Raw genomic sequence first — 26,925 nt, forward strand, 5'->3', positions numbered from 1 at the left:
CGTTTGGAATTTTTTTTGGAGCTACCTTTGGGATTTGATTTGGAATTTTCGACGTTATTTTCGTCAAAATTTACTTTGCAATTTGCTTCGGAATTTCTTCTGGAGTTTCCTTCGGAATTCCTTTTGGAGCTTCATGCTAAATTTGATTCGGAATTTCATTTGGAATTTCTTTTGAAGCTTTGAAATAATTTCGGAATTTTCTTCGGAAGTACCTCTATAATTCTCGTTTCCTCTGGAATTTCCTTCGGTATTTCCTTCGGAATTTTCTCTGTAATTTCCTTCGGTATTTCCTTCGGAATTTTCTCTGGAATTTCCTTCGGAATTTCCTCTGGAATTTCCTTCGGAATTTCCTCTGGAATTTTATTCGGAATTTCTTTTGGAATTTCCTTCCGTATTTCCCCTAGAATTTTCTTCAAAATTATCTCTGGAATTTCCTTTGGAATTTCCTCTGAAATTTCTTTCGGGATTTTCTCTGGAATTTCCTTCCGAATTTTCTCTGGAATTTTCCTTCTAGAATTTCCTGCGAAATTTACTTTGGGATTTCCTAATAAATTTCGTCTGGAATTTCCTTCGGAATTTTCTCTGGAATTTCTTTCGGAATTTCCACTGGAATTCCCTTCAGAATTTCCACTGGAATTTCCTTCGTAATTCCCTCTGGAATTTCCGTTGGAATTTCCTTTGGAATTTCCTTCAGAATTTTCTCTGGAATTTCCTTCGGAATTTGCAAAACTAAATTGGAAAGGGCACTGAGGCTCAATGCTTGATCTCTGAGATGAGTGCATCTGAAATTACGAAGTAGCAAGCGGATTTTGTATGAGACGAGGACTCCGAACTGGTTCAGCTTAGTGAAGTGTTGCATTCCGAATGAAAATCACGCAAAACTTTTCAAAAGGACCTTTCTAACAATGAGAGGCTTTCTAGAAAACTCTTTTGTTGTTAACTAAGTTACTTTTACATTTTTCGTCGAACATTACGCAAATATTATGTAGTAGTTCACACCATAATCTTTCGGTCTGTAGAAATTAAGGTTGAAATTTTTACAATGACACCATAATAAACGGAAGTGGACGAGACTTTTTCGAGAAATCATGGTTTCAAACTGTACGAAAAATGATGCACCCTAATGGAAAATGAGAGAAACTCCCTAATGAAATATGTTAACAGTGTCCTACGATGATGTCGCATATCAAATAGAACTAGAGACGCATGAATTTAAAGGAATTTAAAGCCTCTCTAAACAAAAATGAAGACAATGGCCTACGAATTTCTTGATATATTTTTTTTTTTAATTTTCGGCAACACCAATGGAAAATAAGTGAGCCAGCCTAATAAAATATCACGAATCTAATGAAGGAAATGCCCTACGATGATGAAGAAGGTGATAAAATACTATTGTTTTTAATATCCCATTCAAATTACGATTTTTCGACAGAAAGACCCACCCTAATGGAAAATAAGTGAACCACCCTAATAAAATACCACATATAAAATATAGAAAATGGCTTACGATAATGTGAGAGATGTTCCAATACTATTGTCTTCAATATTCAATTAAAATTCTATTTTTTATTATTTTTTTATTTTTTAACAAGAAGGACCACCCTAATGGAAAGTAAATGAATCACCCTAATGAAATATCACATATCATATGCTTTCAGTGGCCAACAATGATATAGGATATGTTTCAATACTATTGCCTTGAATTTCTCAGCAATTGAATTCAAATCGTTCATTTCAAATTCAATTCACTCCCCCAACTCAAAAATTTACTAAGTCCCAAAAGGTCGATTTTTTCAAAAAAAAATTTCCAAATAACACCAGATCTCGACGTTTCATGCATTTCTAAAACATCTGGCATCAAAAAAAAAAAAAAATTGATTTCGGAAATTTCATGTCCCCCTTTGGAGATTTTTCATGGGTCAAAAAAGCCAAACTTTGACCGCTTTGGGGTCCACTTAACAAAGGCCGATTGAGCTCAAATTTAGCATGGGGACTTTTTTCGAGGAGACAAAACTTTTGAGCACTACCATTTTTTGAAATTCGAAAAATCGATTTTCATTGGCACCCTAATGAACACCAGGGTGCCAATGGAATGTATGGGAAAAATTTTGCCATCGAATTTCAAAAAATGGTAGTGCTCAAAAGTTTTGTCTCCTCGAAAAAAGTCCCCATGCAAAATTTGAGCTCAATCGGCCTTTGTTAAGTGGACCCCAAAGCGGTCAAAGTTTGGCTTTTTTGACCCATGAAAAATCTCCAAAGGGGGACATGAAATTTCCGAAATCGAAATTTTTTTGATGCCAGATGTCTTAGAAATGCATGAAACGTCGAGATCTGGTGTTACACTGATACCTCCATGAGTCGATGTTTCATGACTCGATATCGACTTATGGAACCATACTAAAAACATAATTTCATGGTTGCTATGATGGTCCCTAGAAGTAGCTTTCCAAAGGATTGCTGTTCCTTGTCTCGATATTTCCTTGAGTCGATGGTCCCTTCAATATCGACTCATGGAGGTTTTACTGTATTTGGAAAAAATTTTTTTTTGAAAAAATCGACCTTTTGGGACTTAGTAAATTTTTGAGTTGAGGGTGTGAATTGAATTTGAAATGAACGATTTGAATTCAATTGCTGAGAAATTCAAGGCAATAGTATTGAAACATATCCTATATCATTGTTGGCCACTGAAAGCATATTATATGTGATATTTCATTAGGGTGGTTCATTTACTTTCCATTAGGGTGGCCCTTTTTGTTAAAAAATAAAAAAAAATAAAAACTAGAATTTCAATTGAATATTGAAGGCAATAGTATTGGAACATCTCTCACATTATCGTAAGCCATTTTCTACATTTAATATGTGGTATTTTATTAGGGTGGTTTACTTATTTTCCATTACGGTGGGCCTTTCTGTCGAAAAATCATAATTTGAATGGGATATTAAAAACATTTCTCCAAGAATATTTTCAGAGTTCCTGCAGCAATTCCTACGGAGTTCCTGCAGGAATTTTTCCAGACTTCCTCTGAAAAATCCTCAAGAGTTCTGTCGGGAATTCCTCCAGACTTGCTCCGAGCACACCCCCAAGAATTTCTTCGGAATTCCTTCAAGATTTACTTCGGAGTCTCTCCTGGACTTCCTTCGGAGTTTCTCCATGAATAATTTTTGAAATTTTCTAGGAATTCCGTCGGTGTTCCTTTAAAAGCTCCTCCAGGAATTCTTTGAGAGTTCCTCTGGGAATTTCTCCAAGAATATTTTCAGAGATCCTGCAGCAATTCGACAAAAACGTACGTAAAAACAACAAAAACGGCAAAACTAACCGATAAATAGTATATTTATGTATGTTTGTATGTAGGTAGCCACCATCCTAGCTTGAGTCTTGCTCTGCATGCGGTTCCACTTAACAGTACAGCCAAATTTCATTATCCATCTGAATTCAACATGCCATTGTATGAAGGGCCAAAATGGGGTGTGGCGGACCCGTAAGCAGAGACACTTACGCGAAACCCGCGGGAAATAGAGAATATCCTTCGAATAATTTGATCCAACGGAAAGTATAATGAAATTTGCAATACCTGTCAAGTTATCCACGGGATGGTTTGTTATAAGAAGGGCGCGTCAAATCCATTACAACTGTTGGGATAGAAGAACCCATCTACAAGGATGTTACGGTTACTTCAACCCTTGACTCCGGCTGGCACTCCACTCCATTGTCCAGCTGTAACTTCAATGATGCCCTGATGCACCCTCCCAATATCACCCATGTTATATGATTCCATTAAATGATTGTTATGTAATACAATTAAAACTAACCGAAAAATAGAATATACGCAAAAACAATAGACAAACAAAATGGCGGCAACTGCGAGAAACAGAGAAAAACAGAGCAAAATACGCAGAAACGGTAATCATAAGCAAGAAATGCAAAATTCCACAAAAAATGGAACAAAATAGACAGATGTACAAACAAAAACAGTAAGGCCGGTATAACAGACAAGCAACGATTAAAAAAAGCAACAATAACGAAAAAAAGCGAAAGTTGTAAAAGGCAAAAATGAAATGTATACATTGAATGACAGTGATGTAAACGACGTGAAAAAGCAAAATCAAATGACAAAAATCATCACTATAGCACACTTGAGAACAAGCGATGAAATCGTATGAAAGTTGAAATCATCGGGAAACTGTCATTAACAGCAAAATAGGCATAAAACCAATTAGGTGTTAAATGGCAAAATAAATATTGAATAACGTAACGGCGATAACACAAAAAAAAACTACAAAAAGAAAAAATTAAGAAAATATTTAAAAATAATTAAAAAATGGCAAAAACACACCATAATTTACATCAAAGAAAAACGTTAATCGTAAAAAGTCAAAAAAAGGAAGAGAAACACAAGTCTGGTATATTATTATAAAGCACAATTAGAACAATCCAAATATGCAAAAAATATTTGAAAATAGATAAAATTTCCAATACAAGGCTAACGTTAAACAAATAAGATAATTAACGTCAAAAAATAAAAATGGATGCCTCTGTTAAACTTGAGGAAACGCATTTATAAAATTTCTGACAAAACCCTTAAGATGCGAAAACTATCTTCACTTTCCAAAACACAGAATAGTTTTTTGCTTGTCACACGATATACGAATGCAAATATTCATCTGGTCCATTGGCAAAAAACGCTCATCTAACACAACACTAAGAGGCGTAAGCGCTATATCCGTCAGAAAGTAACGCATTACAGAAGCAGATGAGGAAGGAAGAAAACCTCTAGGGATTCTCAGTGGTTGCTCCAGGATCCCCTGGTAATTATTTGAGTATCCTCTGGGAACCTTCGAAACACCTTCGGAACGTATCACCTGAGAACACCTGGGAGCCCTGCCATCTTCTGGAAATCTGTAACCAACCTCTGAGAACTTCAAGAAAACTCCTTGGAAATTATTAAGGAACCTTGCTGAACCTCTGTAAATGCTTTGGTATTCACTGCTAACAGTTTGTGAATCTCTTAAACTCATTTAAACCTGAGAAGCACTTGAAAACTTCTTGAAGAACCCTTAAGAACATCTGTCAACACTTTGGGAACTGCTTTAAAAGACTCGATGACGGACCAGGTGCAGTGGTTAGAACAGACGTCTCTCACGCCGAGGACCTGGGATCGAGTCCCATCCCCAAGATAGTCACTTATGACGCAATGGTTATAATGATAACTTCCTGATAACTTTCTGATAAAAATTGAAAAAAAAGTTTGTTTGGGAATTACTATGGAAAAAGCCTGCAATTTATTCAATCAGTCATACTATTTGCCCAAGTGCTCTCGAGGTTTAGAGCTACGCTGAAACCGTTCGTCAATTACTTAGGCGTCCGACTTGAAAACGGTCTTCGGAAAAGTTGTAGCTGACGAATGTATCTAACAGTTTCAGCGTAGCTTTTAATCTCAAGAGCACTTGGGCAAATAGTATGACTGATTGAATAAATTGCAGGCTTTTTCCATATAAATTTCCATACAAACTTTGAAGGGCTTGTACAGTCTCAGATTTTATCCAAATGAGCTCAAATTTTGGGAGGAAACTCAAAATTTGATCTAGAATCGAATAAGCCGTGTGGAGCAAAAAGGACATTTTGAACCACCTTCGTTTAATATCACAGATAAACAGAACATCTCTTTTGAAGTCTTCAAATTCAATTCTACGTCCAAACATGGTTTTATTAGAGTTATCCAAAGACCTACGTCCCCACAGTTTCTGTTGCCAATGAAGCCACTATCAATATGCACTTTACCACTCATCGTGCATTCAACAAGACATGTCGAGCTAGTGAGTACCCGGTCTTTGCAGCGAAGCCGTATTCATATTGACATATTGTTTATATTCTGAAGAGTGTTTGCCGGCGCCTTTACTCCGCCGTACCGATGAATAAACGTTGGCGTTGGCAGTGTAAACACGCTGTGTTCCGCTATCTACTTGGTCACCTGATGAGGGAAGGGGGGGGGGGATTGGTTGTTAGCCAGGTGCTATCGATGAAACAAGGCTCCCTGCCGTGAAATGGTAAATTAATGAACTCAAAATGAGTGGCGTAACCGTCTGTGCATTCTGATGCATTTTGAGACGAAAGATGTAGATTGCTAGAGCAAATCGGATTTGGTTAACCCGACCAGGGGACTACAGCAAAATTGTAACAAATGTTGTTATTGTTATAAAATGTGCTATGATTTTGGCTGGAAAGCTCAAGGCTTCACTGCCTGCTTTTCAGCATAGTGTTCTTATGAGCACTCCCTCAGTTATTAACTGAGAGTTTTCTTTGCCAAAGTTGCCATTTGCACATTCGTATATCGTGTGGCTGGTACGATGTTACACTATTCCTAGGGAAGTCAAGGAAATTTCCATTACGAAAAGATCCTGGACCGACCGGGAATCGAACCCACTCAGCTAAAAAAGGCTGGTTAGTTAATGAAATAACGAACTTTATAAGAAAATTTTCTTTACATAAAAAAATTGAAACCAAATTTTTTATAATTAAAATAATATTTTACCTCATTGTGTTATTTCCCGTAGCTGATTTATAACAGAGTATAAATAAGACTGCCCTGTATTTAAAACAAGTTGTACTATAATTATGTTTTCAAATGAAACAAATTTAAAACAGCTTATAGTATTATAGCTGGTCTTGTTTTAATTATGTTATAAATTCCTCTACCAATTCATAATGCTTCTAACGAAAACGAAAAGAAATGTTATTTGTAACAAATTTTGTAATAACTGTGATACAGTTTTGCAGTTATCCACTGGTCGGGAATTTAGTCATAACGAATGTGGGTGAAATGCGCGATGGAAGTTTATTTCTTTCGATCAGCTCCGGAACTGTGTGGGCGTTTCCAATTGGTAAGAACAGGCGTGACTTCTGCTTGTGCTCAATTCTCAATGGTGATCTTTTGACTGATGCCGCCGTTTATGGTATGGGAGCAGTGGGTGAGTTGGGATGTAACTGGCGCTTAATTGGGCGCTGATCTAATCTGCCTTACTTGGTAATGTCTATCACGATGCGATCTGTTTCAATTTTCGAACAATCAGTTTTTTAAATCGCCAAATAAACCTTTTCCTGTTGAAAAACTTTCGCGAAATATCAATTTTCAAGCTTATCTAGAACATTAAAGCAAGATTGTTACAAGCGCCACCAAGCAGATGAATTTTCATACGGATTTTAGACAGCCAGCTATACCTTGTTCTGCTAAACAATTTTACCTAATGCAGCCCACAGACGCTCAGATGGTTTGACCAACATTGACTCCGCCCCCAAGTTGGTCAAACCGACTTATGTTGATACCGTTTGACCAACTGTCAAGGTTGGTTGCAGCAACACGATATTTCTTTGCATTTTTTAGACTTGCCGAGAGTCTAGTGAATATGTGATTATTATTTTTTCGAATGCTGTGGCTGTGAGGGAGAATCTTTTCGTGATTTTCTGGCAATAATCGCAGTTAGGAAGAAAAGAATATTCAACATTTAAGTACCGGAAAAAATAAATATTTAAGAGGATTTCCAGTTATAATTCGTACGAAATATTCCAGCAAAACTCAGAAATCATGATGGGTCTCTCTCGGGAAATATTCTGAGCAATCATTGATATGTGAATGGCCGAGGGATTTTTTTCAAACATTCTATCCAGAATCTTTTAGTCGTTTCCTCTATTTATTCTGCTTTGAAGCACTTCCTGGGATTTTTTCCACGAATTTTATCAATAATTCCTTTAGAAATTCATCCACAGATTCAACCAGAAATTTCTCCGGAGAACATTCTTCAGGCATACCTTCAGGAAGAATTTTTCCAAGGATTTCTTTAGAGGTTTCTCTACAAATTATTGTGGATTTCAACCACTGATTCCTTCAAAGATCTGTCCAAAAAAATCCCAAGGAATTTCTTCAGGGCTAACTCCAAGGCTGCCTCCTTGAATTCGTCCAGATTGTTTTCAAAATTTTCTCAAAGATTTCTTCAGAAATTTCTCTAGAAGTTAGTTCCAAGGATTCCATCACTCGTTACCCAAGAATCGCATCACGAATTCTATCAGATACTTCTCAAGGGATTTCTAAAAAAAAAATCATCACCAGAAATTCTCCCAACGATTTCACCAGGACTTTTTTAAGGGCTTGCTCCTAGGACTCCTCCTCAAATTCCTCAAGGAGTTACATCAGAAAATCCACCAGCAATTTCTTCAGCGATTCTTTCTAGCAATTTTTTAACCTATTTCTCCAGGAATATATTCAAATGTTTCCCAAGGGATTTCTCCAGTGGTTCATCCAATGCTTTTTTGAAGAATTCCACAAAAATTTCCTCCAAAGATTCATTTCAGAACTCCTGCAGCGAAACTTCAAGCATTTCTATACAGATACTACCCACAATTTATCCAAGGATTCATCAAGTTCCTCCAGGGACTCCACCAACAATTCCTACAAGAATTCCATCAGAAAGCCTTCAAAGATTTCAAGAGAAATACTGCAAAAAAATTCATCAAAACTTGATCAGCAGTAATTCTTTTAGAGATTCTACTTGTAATTATTTGAGAGGATCCCACTGGTTATGCTTCGGTATTCCTCTAGAGAGAATCTTCAATAAATTCTTTTATAAACTCCACCAATGTTTCATCCAAAGATTCTTCCTTGTATCTCTGAAGGGACCCTACGAGGTATTCGTCCTGGGATTTCTGCAGAAATTACTTCAATAATCTAATATAAATTTCTCCAAGGATTCCTAAAGGAATTTATCCATCGTTTCCATCCAGTATTTCTTGAAGGATTTTTTCCAAGGAATCTACCAGGAATTACCTTAGAGAAGCTTTCAGAAACTCTTTCAGGGATTGCTTCCAGAAATATACTAAGGAATCTCTCCAGGAAACTCTCTAGGAATTAATCTATTGATTTCTTTGGTGATACCTCCAAGTATTTCTAGAGATATATCTTCATTTCTGAAAAAAAAAATCTTTTAGGTCTACTTTAGGGATTCATCCTGAGGCATTTAGAGATATGTGTTGTTTGAAACTCTGAGTAAATATCAGTTAACTCCCTGGAGGAATTTATGATAATCCTGAAGCACAATCCTAGTAACACCTTTGAAGTATTTTATGGTTGAACTTCTGGCGAAACTCTGGTAGATTTTTCTGGTGGTAATTCTAGCGAAACTCTGGTGATATTCCCAGTGTTAACGCTAGAAGAACTCCTTGTGAAATTAATTAAAAAACTTCTCTCGCGAAAAATTACAGGTGATATAATTAAGGAAAATACTGTTAAAGTATCTGAAAGAATTACTAGTGGAATCTTTATAAGAAATTGTGATCGAATCGCATAGAAAATTCGTTATTGGATAATTTGAGTTCATCTTGGAACCTCCCAGAGGAAATCCTGAAGGGATTCCTGTTTTGAATCCCAGGAGGAATTCCTGATGGAGTCACTGGATGATATATTGGTAGATTCCTAAATTACAGGTAAGACTATTATAATAAATGTCTGGTAATATCGCTGGAGGGTTCCTGAAAACCCCCAAGAGTCCCTGAAGTTATTCCACGAGAACTTTCTTGAAAAATCCGAAGAAATCCCTTGAGGATTTCCGGGATTGATTTCTTAAGGAAATCCGGGAGAAGCCCAATGATGAATTCCGCGAAGAATCCTTTGAGAAATTCCGGAAGGAATCTCTTGAGTAATGCCGGTGATGGAATACTTATAAGAAATTTCTGATAAAATCCCTGGAGGAAATCCTGATAATCTTCGAGAATCGTTGGAGATTTTGCTGAAGGAATTATTCTATTATTATTCTCTAGAAGTTCGGGTAGTATCTCCTAATAAATTTCGAAAAGAATTCATAATAAATTAAGTCAGAATAACCCTAGAGGGATTCCTGAAGGAACCTTTAAAAGAATTCCTGATAGAATACCTGACAGAACTTCTGATGGAATCCCAGTAGGATTTATAATAAAGTCTTAGAAGTTTTTCTAATGGAATCTATGAAAGAACTTCCGATGGAATCTTTGCAGAAATACCCAAAAAAATCTATTGAGGAACTCCTTCAGATGGAATCACTGTAGTAATTCCTGATAGAATCATTAGAGAAACTCTTGATAGAATTCCTGTATAAATTTCAGGTGGAATCTCTGAAGGAACTCCTAATGGAAACCCTAGAGGAACTCCTGATAAAGTCCTTAGAAGAACTCCTTATGGAATCCCTTGGGAACTAGTGATGAAATGCCAAAAACGACTTCTGTTGTTTTGCCCTGTAGAAATTTCTAATTGTATCCCTATTGGAACTCCTGATAAAATCCTTAAAAGAGCTCCTGGTGGAAATCCTTGGAAACTCCTATTGGAAGACTCAGGGGAACTCCTGATACTCCCTATAGAAACTCTTGATAGAATCCCAGAAGGAATTCCAGGTGGAATGTCTAAAGAAAATGCTTATGAAACCCCTGAAGGAACCCTTCTTGAAATCCCCAGAAACTCATGGTGTAATTCCCAGAAGAAATCCTGATGTTATCCCTAGAAGAAACTTCTGATGTAATTCCTCAAGGATCCAGGTAAAACCTCTGAAGAAACTTCTGATACAATCTCTAGAGGAACTCCTGATGGAATCTCTAAGGGAAATCCCGTTTAAATTTCTGAAGAATTTAATGATGATTCCTGAAGGAATTCCTGACGGAATCCGGAGGAATTCCTGATGGAACCCTTGGAGGAATTCTTGATAAAATTCCTGATGGAACTCCTGATAGAATGCCTAAAGAAATTCCTTATGATATCCCTAGAAGATCCTGATGGAATTCTTAGGTGACCTCCTGATATAAACACTTGAAGAAGTCCTAATAGAATCTCGGAAGAAATGCTAGCTGGAATCTCTGAAGGAACTCTTGGTGGAATTTCTGGAGAAACTTCTGATGAAATCCTCAGAAGAACTCTATTGGTAGCCCTAGAGGTACTTCTAATAGAATCCCTATTGGAATTCCTGATAGAATCCCTGGAGGAACTCCTGATGAAATCCTTGGAGGAAATCCTAAATATATTGTTGAAGGAGTTCCTGATGGAATCCCTAGAGAAGTTCCAGTTGCTATCACTGAAGGAACTCCTTATTGAATCCCTGGAGGAACTTCTGATGGAACTCCTGTAAGAATCCCTAGAAGAATTCCTTATGATATCCCTAGAAGGAGTCCTGATGAAATTCCTCAAGGAATTCCTGATTTGATCTCTGGAGGAAATCCTGATTGAATCTTTGGAGGTAATCCAGGTGGAATTTCTGAAAGAACTCTGGAGGAACTCCTGATGCAATCCCCAGAAGAACTCTAATGGAAGCCCTAAGGCATTCTAGATAGTATCCCTATAGGAACTCCTGATGGAATCCTTGGAAGAACTCCTATCTATAGATATTCTTGAAGGAACTCCTAATCATTGAAGGGACTCCTGATAAAATCCCTGAAGAATTTCTGATAAGTTTCCGGATCGAACTCCTGATAGAATCCCTAGAGGAACTTCTGATATTTCTAGAAGAAACATTGATGGGATTCCTCGAGGAATATCTGATTTAATCTCTTGAAGAATTCCGGGTGAAAATTAAGAAGGATGGAATACCTGGAGGATCAAAACGCATTTTGACTTTCCACTCCTGATGAAATCTTCAGAAGCCCTAAAGCTACTCCCGATAGAATCACTACAGGAGCTCCTGATGAAATCCTTGGAAGAATTTGTATAGATATTCTTGAAGTCCATAGAGGAATTTCAGGTGAAATCTCTGAAATTAGTGATAGAATCACAGGAGAAACTTCTGATGAAATACCTAGTTGAGTTCCAGGTGGAATCCCTGAAAGAACACCTGATCGAATCTCTGGAGGAATTTCAGATGGAATCCATGAAGAATTCCTGATGGAATCCCTAGACCAACATCTGATGAAACCCCCCCCCAAAGAATTCTTGATGGAATTCCTAAAGGAACTTCCGATGGAATCCGGAGAGGAACTTCCGATAGAATCCCTAGAGCTAGTCCTGATAAAAACCCTGAAGGAACTGCGTGTTTAATTCCCTAGAATAACTCCTGATTCTAGAGGCCTTCCTTAGCCGAGTGATCAGAGTCCGCGACTACAAAGCAAAACCTTGCTGAAGGTTTCTGGTTTAAATTTCCGGTCGGTCAAGGATTTTTTCGTAATGGAAATTTCCTTGACTTCCCTGGGCATAGAGTATCATCGTACCTGCCACACGATATATGAATGCGAAAATGGCAACTTTGGCAAAGCAAGCTCTCAGTTAAAAACTGTGGAAATGCCTATGGAACTCTAAGCTGAGAAGGAGGCTCTGTCCCAGTGAGGACGTAACGCCAAGCAGAAGAAGAACTCCTGATTCTCAGAGTAATCACTTATGGAATCCCTGTAGGAACTCCTGATAGAATCCCATGAGGAATTCCAGGCAAACTTTCGGAAGGATTTTATAAAGGAATTCTTACAGGAATTTCTTGTTAAATCACTGGATAAAATTTTGATTAAACTCCTGGAAAAACACCTGGTGGAATCATGAATCAGTTTTGGAAGAATTCCTAAAGATATTACAAGAGGATTACCTGGAGAAATTTATGGTTAAATTCCTGATGGAATCCCTGTAGTTCAAATCCAGGTACAATCCATGGTGGAATTTTTGAATCACAGGTGAAACTGCTGATGGATTCATTGAAGATGTTTCTGGAGAAATTGGTTGAGGAATAATTAAAGAATAATTGGTGAATTTGCCAAAGAAAACGGTTATATATAGAAACAACTCAAGAGCGGGCATTTGATAGATCACTATGGCACCGACGCTGCGTAAATTCACGCATTTTGACTTTCCACCCATCTGCATCGGCAGTTCCTGGGACGTCCAAGCTTCAATTTGACATGATGACGTCGATGTTCGTGCAACATCCCTACAGACGGTACGATCGGTTCGTCGAACATTTGGCTCCGCCCACCGGTGGTTTGAGCAACATCAAACTCGTTTGATTTTGGCCGATCGATTCGTCAACCGTCAAATTGGTTTCACAAACTGTCAAATTGGTTCGTCAAACAGCATCACACACGGTCAAACATATCACCAACATGAGCATCAACCTGGGGGGCGGAGTCAATGTTGGTCAAACCGTCTGAGCGTCTGTAAGGTGCATAAGACCCCAGCCTTCTAGGGCAAACGCTCCCTTAGTGGAGGTAGCTCCAATAGTGGAGGTAGTGTATTTTGGCATGTTTCGCGCTAATAAATGATTATGTGATATTTTTGTGTTATGTACGATGCGAAAATGATACAAGTAATCAAATAATATTCATGAAATTTAACCGTAAAACTATTTAAAACAATTATTTTGCTTAATTTTTTTGCTCCTTTGCACCTATAGTGGTGCATCAGTACCCATAGTGGAGGGTCCCATAAGAAATCAATGGTTTGCGCCACTAAAGGAACCATCCTTAAAATATACCTCCACTAAAGGAACAGTGTTCCTATTATTGGTGCAAGGCTTTTTGCAGGGAAATTTCAAATGAATCGTGATTTTTATACATTTGAATGATAGAAGGATTTGAGATCTATCGAATGATACGTTAAAATCATATATTTCATGATCTTAACACCGTGTTTAAGCAGTTTTCCCTTAGGTGCACCACTAATGGTACACTTGCCCTAGCTCATTCAGATCTCGAGATACTGCAGATTGAAAAATTCGTAACTAGCGTTATGTAGCTGACGAATCCTCAACTAGATATAGCACTGTTAGATCGTCCTTGGTCTGCTTAACAATTTGGCTGAATACACCAACCTTCTAGTTTAGCTAGATCTCGAGGTATCCAGCTTTTTACGCTAGTTTACTATAAACTTTGGATCACCCCTTTCTGACATTTATTGCCCACACTATAATTTGTTTATGGTTGAATCGTAGTAAGCTATTTAAAAGTGAAAATTTTCCGTGTTGATGAAAGAACGTCAGAAAATTGCATTCTTGTTCAAGAGGAAATTAAAATCGGTAAATTTCTTAACATTCTATTTAATATTAGCTCTGATTATTTTAGGTTTGTGTATAGCAACAAATACAGAGTTATTGATACCGATTGATGCTGAAAAAAATTGGTCTTACTATCAGCCTTCCTGAACTGAGCTACGAAATGCACGCCCAAATTATTTTCCAGGAATTATCATTTAAGCTTTAACATTCATCTGCATGCAAGTGAGCGTACCAATGACAATAGAGAAGGTTTAGAGAGCACTCAACAGCCCGAGGAACGCTGGCCATTATTATTAGTCGCTGGTCAATTATTTTAGTCCTGGAAGTACGCTCACTGTCGTTTCAACAGGAATTCAATAAAATGTGTGATTTTTTTATCTCCCACGTTTTCCCTGTATCTACATACATTATCGCCCCACAAATGAGAAGCACAAATTGGGATACCTTCTTGCACATGAAACTTACCATCCAAACATCTATATCTTGTTAGATGATAGGTATTAGTCATTAATTACATAGACCTAGGTGAAAGAAATGAACGTGCCATACCACGCTTCCCCTTGTAGACAACTTAAATGGATCATAGGTAAATTTGAGCCAGTCCCATTTTCACATAATGTGCACCTCATAAATTAATGCTCCTTCTTAAAATATGCGTTTGGATTGTTCCCATCATGCTGGTCGTGTTATTAAAAGAATAGTCTAGCCAACTATCATGTACAAAACGATGATTGAACTTAATGTTTCAAAATTTGCTACATTCCGTATCGGTCTAACGTAGCAAAAATTCCTTCGTATAGGCTTGCTGTCCTCCAGTGCCTAAAAAGGTATAAAAAGAATAATTACTGAAAAATATGATAATCTTTCAATTTTGCAATACAAAACATCCGAAAATAAATGAAAGAGAAAATTACTGACAGTAGAATAAACAATCTAATATCAATGCCTGCTAAGACCGCACTATAAAATCTGTAGGAAAGAAATGCCAAAATTGAATTACCCCTCGCAGTTTTATAGCTAGCGTAAAAAGCTGGATAGAAAGTTGAAGGAAATTTGTTACTAGTGCCACCTAGCAGATGAATTTAGAATTAGATTTATCAGAGTTATCCTTAATGTACTGAACAACTTTGTCGAAGACGCTTACATGCTTGTTTAGCTATGCTAAGGTACAGAAGTTTGAAGCGGATAAATTCCTAATAAGATTTGGTACTTCATGTACCCCTTCTATCTCGTCAGTGTCTTATGATATAGAAGATTGAAGGAAATTTGTTACTTTTTGACCTGCTGAACAACTTTGGTGAAGACATCAACTTTCTAGCTCATCAAGGTCTTAAGATATCCGTTGAATGGATGATTTGGCCAATATAGGTATCCTAAGACAATCCGGATCAACTTCGGAACCACTTGGACCATGTTTCCAAACATTCCGGATCATCAACTTGAAGAATTTTTCAGGAAGTTCTGAAAATTTCAACAAATTCCGTCGAGAAACAATAAAGATATGCCCATTTCAGTGTGTTTTTCAGCATGTAAAAAGTATGTTGGCTGGATGTAGGTTAATTGCCTCAATTATCGGGAAACTTCTTCTTCGCTTCTAGAAGCTCACTTTGAGGTGAGCTGGTGGATGGCAACAGCAAACTTAAGTATTGTGGTACCTAAAATGTAGCTTGCCACTGTATGCCTTTTATACAAAGCGATCCAAGCAACTCATGACAAGAAGTGTTATGACATCAATTTCTAAAATTTAAACTTGAAAGAAAATATAAAGCAAAATTTGTTGTTTTACTGTCTACAATAATCATCATTATCGAAGACTGCATTTTGGATTTTGCTCGTGCTTTGAACTTCCGGTTTTTTTTCACTTGAAGATAAGTTTTGCTTAGGGATACGTTGAAACATCTTCTGTAGAAAGTAATCTTGAGGTTCCCTTCATTACATAAATTGGTATGCTACCAAAATATCGACATGACAAAGAATATAAAAGAAATGTAGCAAATCGTTGTTTATTGGAGTATACTTAAAGAGTTGGGAAATTTATAATCAATACCTTTAAGTTTTCATGAAGTGAAAAAAGGGACACATTATTTTTTATAATATTTTAAACCCATCCACCCTTCACAAATCGTTCCGACCTTACGCTTGAATGGCAATCCTGGGCGAACTTTCTTTCTTAGAACCGATCTAAATTGATATCACCTTTCGGGGGAAATCTCCAAACACAGACCCACAATCGCAAACCGCAAATCTTCTATTTACAACACTTCGGTGTGGAGTTGCCGGTAGCTTCCTCTAACTGGTGCTGTAAATTATCTGCTTGAGTGGGTATTTTATTTATAAGTCGGCATTTATCGCTCGGTAGAGCCGCCGCCGCCGCCAATTGGTGCCAGTCTGGCGAAGATGAATCATTGCGGGTTCGGTGATTAGTGGTGCATTTGATCGAAGGCTTTTTTTTCTTGTTCTTCTTCTTGGCATAACGTCCTCACTGAGGCAAAGCCTGCTTCTCAGCTTGGTGTTCTTATGAGCACTTCCACAATTATTAACCGAGAGCTTTCTTTGCCAAAGTTGCATTTTTCGCATTCGTATATCGTGTGGCATGTACGATGATACTCTATTCCCAGGGAAGTCAAGGAAATCAAACCCAGAAACCTTCAGGATGGCTTTGTTTTGTAGCCGTGGACACTAATCACTCGGCTAAGGAAGGTCCCAAGGCTCTAAGAACGCTAAATTTCAATTGACTGTGGAATCTCTTTCCTTAAGTTTTCCAATTAAGAAGAAGTTTTGGCCATCAGACCAGAACATCAGAGATTCAAGACTTAAATACTCAGTAGGCCACCTCTTTGGATCTATAAGGCTATTATGCGATTTATATAGGGCCTGTCAGCTCTATAATAGCTCTGATCAGGATTCAGGGCGAATAAGAGTGCTATTTAGTAACGAGGTAGCCTATGTCTTCATATTCTAACCCTGTTATGATCTCAGGTCATTCAAGTCATTATGCAGTTGTAACATTTAAAATAAACAAATTATTCAGTCTCTTTAGAATTTTGAATGACTCGTTAACTTTCGTTGTGCATTGGTGTCATTTTTCGCTAATTGACACTGTAACAAATAAAAATGAAAATGGTTTGTAAGAGGTATCGTTCAAATTAGCGGAGGTGCACTATATGTTTAAATTGTTCCAGCAATTACTGCGGGGATTTCTGCAGAAAGTTTTATAGGGAGAGGAATTCATGTAAATGGATCTAGTAGTTCAACAAAAGATTCATTGACCATACTCTTCTTCAGCGTTTCCACCAAGAGTTTCTCAAAGATATTTATGGGCATTATTCTAGAAAGTTTAAAAAGATTGCTTCTAAACGATGTACAGGAATCGACTGTGATGGAGGTATAATATGATAAATATGATAGAAGCCGAAAACCCATAGAAAGATTACTGCAAAACTTATTCCAAGTTATCCACCAGTAATTTCTCCCAGACATCCTACAGGAGTACCGCTAAGAATTCCTCCAGAGCGTTTTCACCGAAAATTCTCATACAAATTGCTCCAAGAAAGTTTTCAATGATGGTTCCATGAATTTCTGCTGTAAATATTCGAGAAACCCTTTCAGGAATTTCTCGAAAGTTTTTGCTGGAAATTCCTCTTGGTATTTATCCAATGAGTGCTCTAGGTGTTGCTTCGTGTATTTCTCGTAGAAGAATTCTTCCAATTTTCTCATGAATTCCGGATTTCTTCACAAATGTTTCCAAGATTCATCCAGTAGTTTCTCAGAAATTCGTTCGTTAATGAGTTATTTGTATAATTCCTCCGTTGATTCTTCCTAAGATTCCAGCAAACTCTGTAATATAACCTGCATAAATAAAAGTATGTGTTTAAAAAAATTCTGAAACTATTCAGTCATTTAATCAAAAATGCCTCAGTGATTGCTCTAGGATTGTCCAGTGATATTCCTAAAAACAATCTTTTTAGAATTCCTGCAAAAAATCCTACAAGGATTCAACATGTCATTCCTTGGGGGGTTTCTCCAGGGACTTCTCAACGAGATTTCCTCCAGAATCTCTTCTGCCAATTTTTGGAGTAATTTCTCAAGTAGATTTAAAAGAAATCCCTTGAATATCTAGAGGAGATCCTTAAGCAATCTATTGCGGAATTCCTGTTGATGACGAGATTTCATAAAAGATAACAGTAGGAAATCCTGGCAAAGCTCCTACTGAAACTCATGGAAGAACCTCAGAAGGAATCATTAAAGAATCTCAAAATGAATGGAATACATGTATAAATCTCTGGACGAGCTTCTGGGGTAATCTCTGAATTTCAGGCGTAGTTCCTGGAATTAATTCTGGTCTTATAACTAGACATACCTTTGAAGAATTCCTGGCTAATTCTCTGGAGGTATTATCGAAAGATTTCCCGAGATAAAATTCTAAAAGATTTAAAATGTATAACTGGAAAAAATCCTGCTAGACTCCCTCTATAAAATCTTTGGAAGAATTCTTAGATTTATGTTTGAAGCAACCCCTGAAGAAATGAGAGCAGGGATACCAGGAGAAATTCCTCGAGGATCTTATGAAGCAATTTCAAGTAGAATTTCTGTAGTGATCTCTGAAGGATTTACTGATGGTCATCCAGGAGAAATAATTTGATATAACTTTGGAGGAAGTTTGTGGCTAAATTCTTGAAGAACAGAAGCACAATCCTGAGAGAATTATGAGACGAGAATTTTGAGGGGATTCTGATGAGAATTCTGAAAGGATTTCGATGAAAATTATGAGAGTATTCTGATGAGAATACTGATGAGAATACAAATGAGTATTATTAAAGGTATCTGTAAGGAATCTAGAGAGAATTCTGATGAGAGTCCTAAGCAAATTCTAATAAAAAAGGAAGATATTGAAATTCTACATTAGAAGATACCGATGAAAATCGTTGGAAGGTTCTGATGAGAATATTCAAAGGGTTCTAATGATAACCATGAGGAAATTCTGATGAGAATTCTGAGGGGATTCAGATGAAAATCGAGAAAATATTCTGATTAGAGCCCTGAGACAATTCTGATGACCGGAAACGAACCAGACAACGGCTGAAAGTCTAGAAAATGAAGATTATTATTAAAATAATTTTGTTGAGAATCCTGAAAAATTTCTGATGAGAATCCTGAGACGATTGATATGACAATCCTGAGATGATGCTGATGAAAATCCCGAGAGGATTCTAATGAAAATTCTGAAAAGATTTTGATGAGAATCCTGATAAGATTCTGCTTAGAATCCTGAGAGGATTCTGACAGATTTGATTAATATCGATCATATCAGCTGATGGCTGATGGTCTAAAACTATCACTATCACTTGCGAGCTATCAATATCACTTTGATTTGACAACCAACAGCAGTGATGCGACATCGCACTCTAGATCATAATCACTGCGGAATGAGTGATCACGTGGTAATTATCCATGTTATTACTATTTTTCTGTGACCAACAAATAGTTTCAATCTATCTGCAATACTGTAAAAAATATCGTACCAATAAATTACCATTTTGACTGTTTAATTTAAGGCTAAACATAATCCATCAGTGATATCCATAGTCTATCGCCATCAATGCACTTGTGATGGAGTTAACAGCATGATGTTGATGTGATAAAGATTGATCCGAATTGTATCGCAGTCGGCCTGTACAAATCAGCAAATTTTAAGCGTTGATAGTGACAACGTGCAACTCTGGATTCTGATGAGAATCCTGAGAGGATACTGATTGGAATTATTAGAGTATTCTAATAATCCTTAGAGGATTCTGATGATAATTCTGAAAAAAATGATGATAATTCTGAGAATCTTAAGAGGGTTATGATGAGAAACGTAAATGGATTTTGAAGAAAATTCTGAAAGGATTCTGATGAGAATACTGAGAAGATTCTGATGAGAATCATGAGAGAGTCCTGATGAGAATCCTGGGAGGATTCTGATGAAAATCCTGAGAGGATTTTTATGAGAAACCTGAGATAATTTTGAAGAGAATCCCGAGAAGTTTTTATGAGTTTCTGATGAGAATCGTGAGAGTATTTTTATGAGTTTCCTGAGATGGTTGCAACTAGATGGAAATTACTGGAGTATTCTGTTGACAATCCTGAGAGGAGAATGCTAAGAAGATTTTGAAGAGAATCCAGAAAGGATTCTGATGAGAATGCTGAAAAGATTCTGAGATCATTCTGATGAGATTTCTGAGAAAATTTTAATTATAATGCTAGGAGAATTCTGATGGAATCCTGAGAGGATTCTGATGAGATCCTGAGAAGATTCGAATGAGGATACTGATGAGAGTCTGAATCACAGTCAGCGAAGACAGTGAATCTCACGCCCATCACTGATGTAGGCAAAAAGTTATGAAAATAGCAAAATACCCGCCGCTAAGGGCAACCCAAAATTACTGTAGAAAAATGTTCTATTGATCCTGCTGCATTTCCCGCATTTAGAGCCTTCAATGACACTACTGATTCAGAAAATTCATGCACCCAACATAGGCTATTTGATGACATTCTCGTTTTTGAACTACTGTACTGGGAAGAGCGACGTGATTTCCTCGAAATTCAAGCCTTCTACTATTACCATTCCCAGCACTGATCCTGAGAGGATTCTGATAAGAATCCTGAAAGGAAGCTCGAGAGAAACATGAGAGAAATCTGATAAGAATCCTGAGAGGATTTTTATGAGAACCCTGAGAGTATTTTGATGAGAATCCTGAGAGGATTCTGATGGGAATTATTAGAGTGTTCTATTAACAATCCTGAGAGGATTCTGATGATAATTCTGAAAAGATATAATTGATAATTCTGAGAGGATTCTAATGAGAATCCTGAGAAGCTTCGAATGAGGATACTGATGAGAATCTTAAGAGGATTCTGATGAGAAACGTAAGAGGATTTAAATGAGAATTCAGGAAGGATTCTGCTGAGAATCCTGAGAAGGTTCTGGTGAGAATCATGAGAGGATTCTGATGAGAATCCTGAGAGGATTCCGGAGAGAACCCTGAGAGATGAGAGTCCTGAAGGGATTGTTATGAGAATTTTGAATCCTAAGAAGATTTTTCTGAGAATCCTGAGATGGTTCTGATGAAATTTCTAAGAGGGTTTTGATGATTACCCAAAGAGGATTTTTATGAGAATGTTGAGAAAATTTTCTTCAGAATCCTGAGAATATTCTAATGAGTATTCTGAACAAAACATAGCGAGGGGGCGCTGATGAGAAACCTGAAGGGATCTTGATGAGAGTCCTGAAAGTATTCTGGAAACAATCCGGATAGGATTCTGATGAGAAACGTAAGAGGATTTTGGAGAGAATCCTGAGAGGATTCTAATGAGAATCATTAGAGGAATCTGATGAGAATCCAGAGATGATTCTGAAGAGATTAGCTAGTGGTTTTTGATGATACTTTTTTTAATATTTAAATGAAAATCTTTAGCGGACTTTTCCTGGGCTTGGAATTTTATTTTCCAGGGAGCGATGAGTTTTGATAATTGATCGCTGTTGTTAGTAGTTTTGATTAGATGTTGGGTGAAAATCAAAGCAATGGCAACCTTTTTATAACAAAATTTAGATTTTATCTTCTGACCCAAAAGATTCTGATTAGACTACTGCATAGTACGGCTATCACTCAACAAAATTACTTTCACTTCGGGAAAATAAAATTTCAAGCTGGCGAGAAGATTACAAACTGAGGGTGGGTAAGGAGCACAATCAGACCCTTTTGGTGGTATGGTATTGATGGTTTGTAATCTTCTACGAGGGTTTCGAAACCCAACAGGGCGCATGCACCGGGTTGCGGATAGGAGCAAAAGTCGTTCCATGATTAGGTAATGGTAAGCAATCTTCTATGGTGTACTATAAAATTCTTCACTCATTGGGAATTCTTGCCTTGTTAATATCAATAGTAATAAAACATAAAATAATATGTTCCTTATACTTTTAAGTACAATGTAGCTTTACTGAAGTAATAAATGAAACAAAATCACTTTTCTATACTTGACAAGGTTTTGAAGACAATCAATGAGTGAAAAAACTACCTATTAGAAAAGCCACATCAGCTAAGCCTATACATATACAATTGTTGGTCATAGGGTCATGGCGAGCATTCGGTGTGTATGTCTATGACTGATTCTTATCTAACAGGGGCACTAGAAGACCACGCGGGCGATTTCGAAACAAATTATTTTTATACATCGGTCTTACGATCAGAAAGGCCTATGCTGTGAAATCATTCTTTTGAAGCTACTCAATAGTACTGTTACACTGTTTATTTCTCTAACAAAATTACATAATCAACTTATTACTAATCACTGCACTGTCCCTATATTCTCTCTTTCTCACCGTCTTATCTGTTGCATGATTATGATCATCTATCTATCTATCTTCTTCTATATAAATAAAAATGGAGTGGTGTTTGTATGTCACTAAATGGTTTGAGAACGGGCTATCGGATTATAAAAATTCTTCCATAGTTATGTTCTTGAAGTGTTCCGACGTGTTTGTGTTTATAAAAATCACAGGATATTGAACGGGAAAGTTGAAAAAACAGGAGAACATGAGTGTACGGAACTTCCATTTTGTACGGCACAGTCTACTTGATGGCAAGACAAAGTTTGCCGGGACCACTAGATACTAATATATTGCATGAGCATGCACAATAAGAATAATTTCATGATTTTTAGCAGTACATGGATAACTGAACAGAATAGCTTCGAAAAGGGTGCTTAAAATATGATAATCCTGGTCAGAGAAGTATAATAAATAAATAAATTAATAATAAATTAAATAAATAATTCTTCATTATTCACACAAACAAATAAACTAAAAATATCAAATATCTTTATATAAAACAGTACTGTCAGATAGTGCACTCAATTAAATTATATATCAGCACATGATAAAAACAGATAAAGTTTGTAAAGTCGTCATCATCGATTGAATTACGTTCTTTACAGTAATGTTCATCCATTGTTAAAAACTCCTATAGCATCGTAAGAGCAGCACCCTCGTATTGTTATTATTTTGTTGTTTATAAAGTTTATGAATAACGATCAGCTCATTCTTCCTAACTTGTACAATTGCCAGTCTATTTCAAATTTTAATAAGCAAATTAAGATTTTGATAAGGATCCTTAGATAATTGTGATGAGAATCCTGAGAGGATTCTGATAAGAACTTTGAAAAGATTTTGTTGATAATCTTTTGAAGATTCTAATGATAGTCCTGAGAGAATGCTAATGATAATTCAGAAATGATTTTGATAAGAGTCTTGAGATTATTTCGATCAGAATCCTGAGAGGGTTCTGATGATAATCTCAAGATCTCCTAATAGCACCCTCGAGTGCAATGTTGAACATTGAATTCGAAAGTGCGTCTCCATGCTTCGACGATTAACGTCACAAACAAGGTTGATACCTCGTTTGCAATCCGAACATTTGATTTCGAAGCATCCAGCGTTGAGCGTATCAGCCTAATTAGTTTCGCCGGAAAACCGTGTTCAGACATTATCAGCCACAGCTCATTTCATTTCATTGAATCTTACGCTGCCTTGAAATCAATAAACAGATGGTGGGTCTACAATTTGTACCTCACGAAAACCATCCTGATATTCTCCGACGAAGAACTCCTCGAGTGGTCTCAGTCTGTTAAACAGGATGCGTAGCATAATTTTGTATGCCAAATGCAACAGTAATTGACATACTCGAGTCTGTGCCTTTTCTTGTAGATTGGGCATATGTGGCTATCCAAATAAACCAGTAGGCATTTCTTCAGCTCGCTGACAGCCTTTTTAATCTCTCCTATAGACCAATGCACGGGTTCACTATTTGACGTTTGAGCGGTGCCGTGTTTTTTACGTGGCCATGGCAACGAGTGAATTCAGCACCGCTCAAACGTCAAATTAGTGAACTCGTGCATCGGTCCATGGACCGATGCACGAGTTCACTAATTTGACGTTTGAGCGGTGCCGAATTCACTAGTTTCCATGGTCACATAAATAACACGGCACTGCTAAAACGTCAAATAGTGAACCCGTGCATAGGTCCATGGTCGGTAAGTCCACAGTTTTCATCAATGGGGCTCTGCACAAAAATCTTCCTCTCTCTTTCACTCTACCATGAAATTAGTAAACAACAAGGCCAGTAAACGTCAAAATCCCAAACATAATCAAAATAGTGCAGAACCCCATATTCACCCTGTTTCCACTACATTTCCATTTTCGCCGTTAAACAACTGCTGAAGTGATCCATCCACCTGGCAACCACTGCTATTTTATCGGTCGGAAAATTCCTCTCTCGATTATTGCGCACTACTATTTTAAATTACCGTTTTGACTCATATTCCGAACACTTAAGGTCAGCAGTGACTTCAAATGCATCTGATAGGCATAAATTAGGTGATATTTGTGAAAATTTAAATTTCTCCACAAAGTCTAACCCTTAGCTGTTGGGTGTACCGAAAAAAATATTTATTTAGACTTGTTTACTATTGTTTTTACGTTAAACTATGGAACAACATTTTGATTCAAATACCGAACACTGTGTTCATTCTGTCTCATATTCCGAACACCTTGTCTCAAATTCCAAACAGCACGAATAAATCTTATACAAATGAATAATTTCGCAAATAAATTTATCTGAGCTAGTCTTACTGGTCTTGAACTAGAGAATCATCACTACTCCAGAGCTATAAAATAAATTTGAAAACGTTAAAATTAAATTGCAACTAACAGCCATTTCGTAGTGATTTGATGACATATTTCAGCGAAACATTTCAACCAAATCGCCATACAAAAACCGAGTGTTCGGAATATGAGTCTGTTCGGAATTTGAGACAAAACGGTATTATAAAAATTGTCTTAATTTCAAAGTTCCTCAATCAATAATAATGATTTCTTCTCTTTTACAGGTGCTCTCTCTTCAGCAACAAGTGTAACCAGTAATGAAGCGATGATTAAGTGATGTGAAATAATAACGAATAAAGTTCGATAGTGCATTGTGGCAACAATCATCTCTAATCGAAAATGTGATACTCCTCGCCAAGGCATTGTACAACCACAAATAGTTCACCAGAAACTGGCATGTCACCAGAATACTCTCGCCTTGTAATGCCTCTCAGTTCATCAGCAGCCGCAACACCCCCATCACACCTGTGAATGCTCCGGAAGCGCAAACGTAGGCGCAACCTCCGCATCAGCTCGTCTAGTCATCCATCGCCACCAGCAAAGCTTCAAACTGGAGCTCCTACAGCGAGTCATGTTCCTGCTGGGTTGGACCCTGGCCTTGGGGTTGGTGGAGACCACCAACCCTCTCAGCGCGGTCCATCGAGCCCAACAGCAGCAACAGCAGCAACCGGCTCCACCACCTTCCGGGATCGGTAGTCCCGAGGGGCTCATCATCGAGGACTCCCCGATAGCCCCTTCCTCGCAGTACATCGTCCAGAAGGACGTCTGGAACGGAGGAGGTGCCAGCAGCAACCATCATTCTCACCACCACCATAGTAGTAGTCAACCCCAGTCACCGTCATCTCCATCATCTTCCTCATCTTCCTCCTCTTCTAATGGTAGTAGCGATAGTGACCCTAGCGATGTCCCCCATCGATCCCCGCTGATTCCCGGCGTAAGAAGTAACGACACTTTTCGTTCTCACGGTTCAGGATCAGGCTCGTCCTCATCGTCCGGAGGAGGATTCGCGAACTTTTTCGGCTTCGGCAGTGGCACCGAGTGGACGCTGATGGATTGCTTCTCGCTGCGGAGGACCCATCATCTGTACTACCAGCTGGGCTGTGGGTTGTTCTTTTTGGCCTTTTTGGCGCCGAATGCTCCCTTTGGGATGCTGTGGCTGCGGTGTATGGTCATAGCGGGGAGTGTGCTGCTGATCATTTGGGGATGGCAAGTGGAGTGTACACTGGATGCCGTAGTGTGGGCCAGTCTGTTCCTGATCATCAACGCGATCTACGTGGGAGCGCTGCTGTGTAAATTGAGGCCGGTCAAGTTCGAGAAGGAGATCGAAGCGGTGAGTAGAATGAGCTATATATTACTCAATACATGTGATTTTTACAAGAGGGAAATCTGCAATAGGACTAGAGCATCGTTTCATAAACTTGCATTTCGCGACCCTCCGGCCGCGAAATTAAAGTTTGGGAAACAATTTACTAGAATATTACTTTGGGGAGGGGCCAGCGCTCATTGCACTTTAGCACAAGGTTTCTTTTGTTCCAATATGACACATTTGATACTATCCGAATGATGCCAGGAATTACAGCAGAGCTGTTAGACATCATCCTCGAAAGCGCTGCTGTAGAAACCCTTTTACAGGCATAACGTGGCTAGCGAAGCTGAGCTATGCCTAAGGGATCGCTTTGTGCAATAAACTAACAAGATAAGCGCCCATCGCTCGAACCATCACCACCTCTGTCTTGTGACGGGCCAGTCCTAGTTTCCTAGACTTCATCCATTCCTCAGCTATGGGAATAGAGTGCACCCGTCGGAAGGGGCAGCCTCAGTGGGTCATCGTACGTACATCGCCTTTACATAATATCGGGCCCAGGATTGAACCTTGAGGTACTCCCAAGGTAATTCGAACACTTTTCTGCCCCTCTTCTGTGTCATACAGTAGAATCCTACTATTAAAATAGCTTTCTAGAAGCTTACACAACAGTACCGGTACCTTGAGGCGGTAAAGTGCGTGGACTATCGCTTTCCAGCTTGCGCTGTTGAACGCATTCTTGACATCCAGAGTGACAACCGCGCAGTAACGGAATCGGTTGTCATTCTGGATGTCAAGAATGCGTTCAACAGCGCAAGCTGGAAAATGATAGCCCTCGCAGCTTGTTTTATGCTCGATTACCACCTCAGCTGTCTGAACGACCGACTAGATGGCGTCCAGAGTAGATTTACCTTTTCTGAATCCAAACTGGTTGTTGGACAGGCCG

General features: G+C 38.0%; 1 protein-coding gene across 9 annotated transcripts in view; it reads left to right on the top strand.

Annotated features, from left to right (window-relative positions):
* Positions 1-26,925, top strand: part of LOC5569552 — a 473,968-nt gene that overhangs the window by 71,799 nt on the left and 375,244 nt on the right. For 8 of the 9 annotated variants that reach the window (XR_002499267.1, XR_002499268.1, XR_002499265.1 and 5 more), the window contains exon 2: positions 24,901-26,006. Coding sequence is in view for 3 of the 9 variants with exons in the window: in XM_021839480.1 (XP_021695172.1) it covers positions 25,248-26,006 (759 nt within the window). In the remaining 6 variants the exon portion in view is untranslated. The remainder of the gene's footprint in view (positions 1-24,900; positions 26,007-26,925) is intronic. The other variant, XR_002499270.1, reaches the window with a different exon arrangement.

Source organism: Aedes aegypti, chromosome 1 (genome assembly GCF_002204515.2).
Source record: "Aedes aegypti strain LVP_AGWG chromosome 1, AaegL5.0 Primary Assembly, whole genome shotgun sequence".
NCBI lineage: Eukaryota > Metazoa > Arthropoda > Insecta > Diptera > Culicidae > Aedes > Aedes aegypti.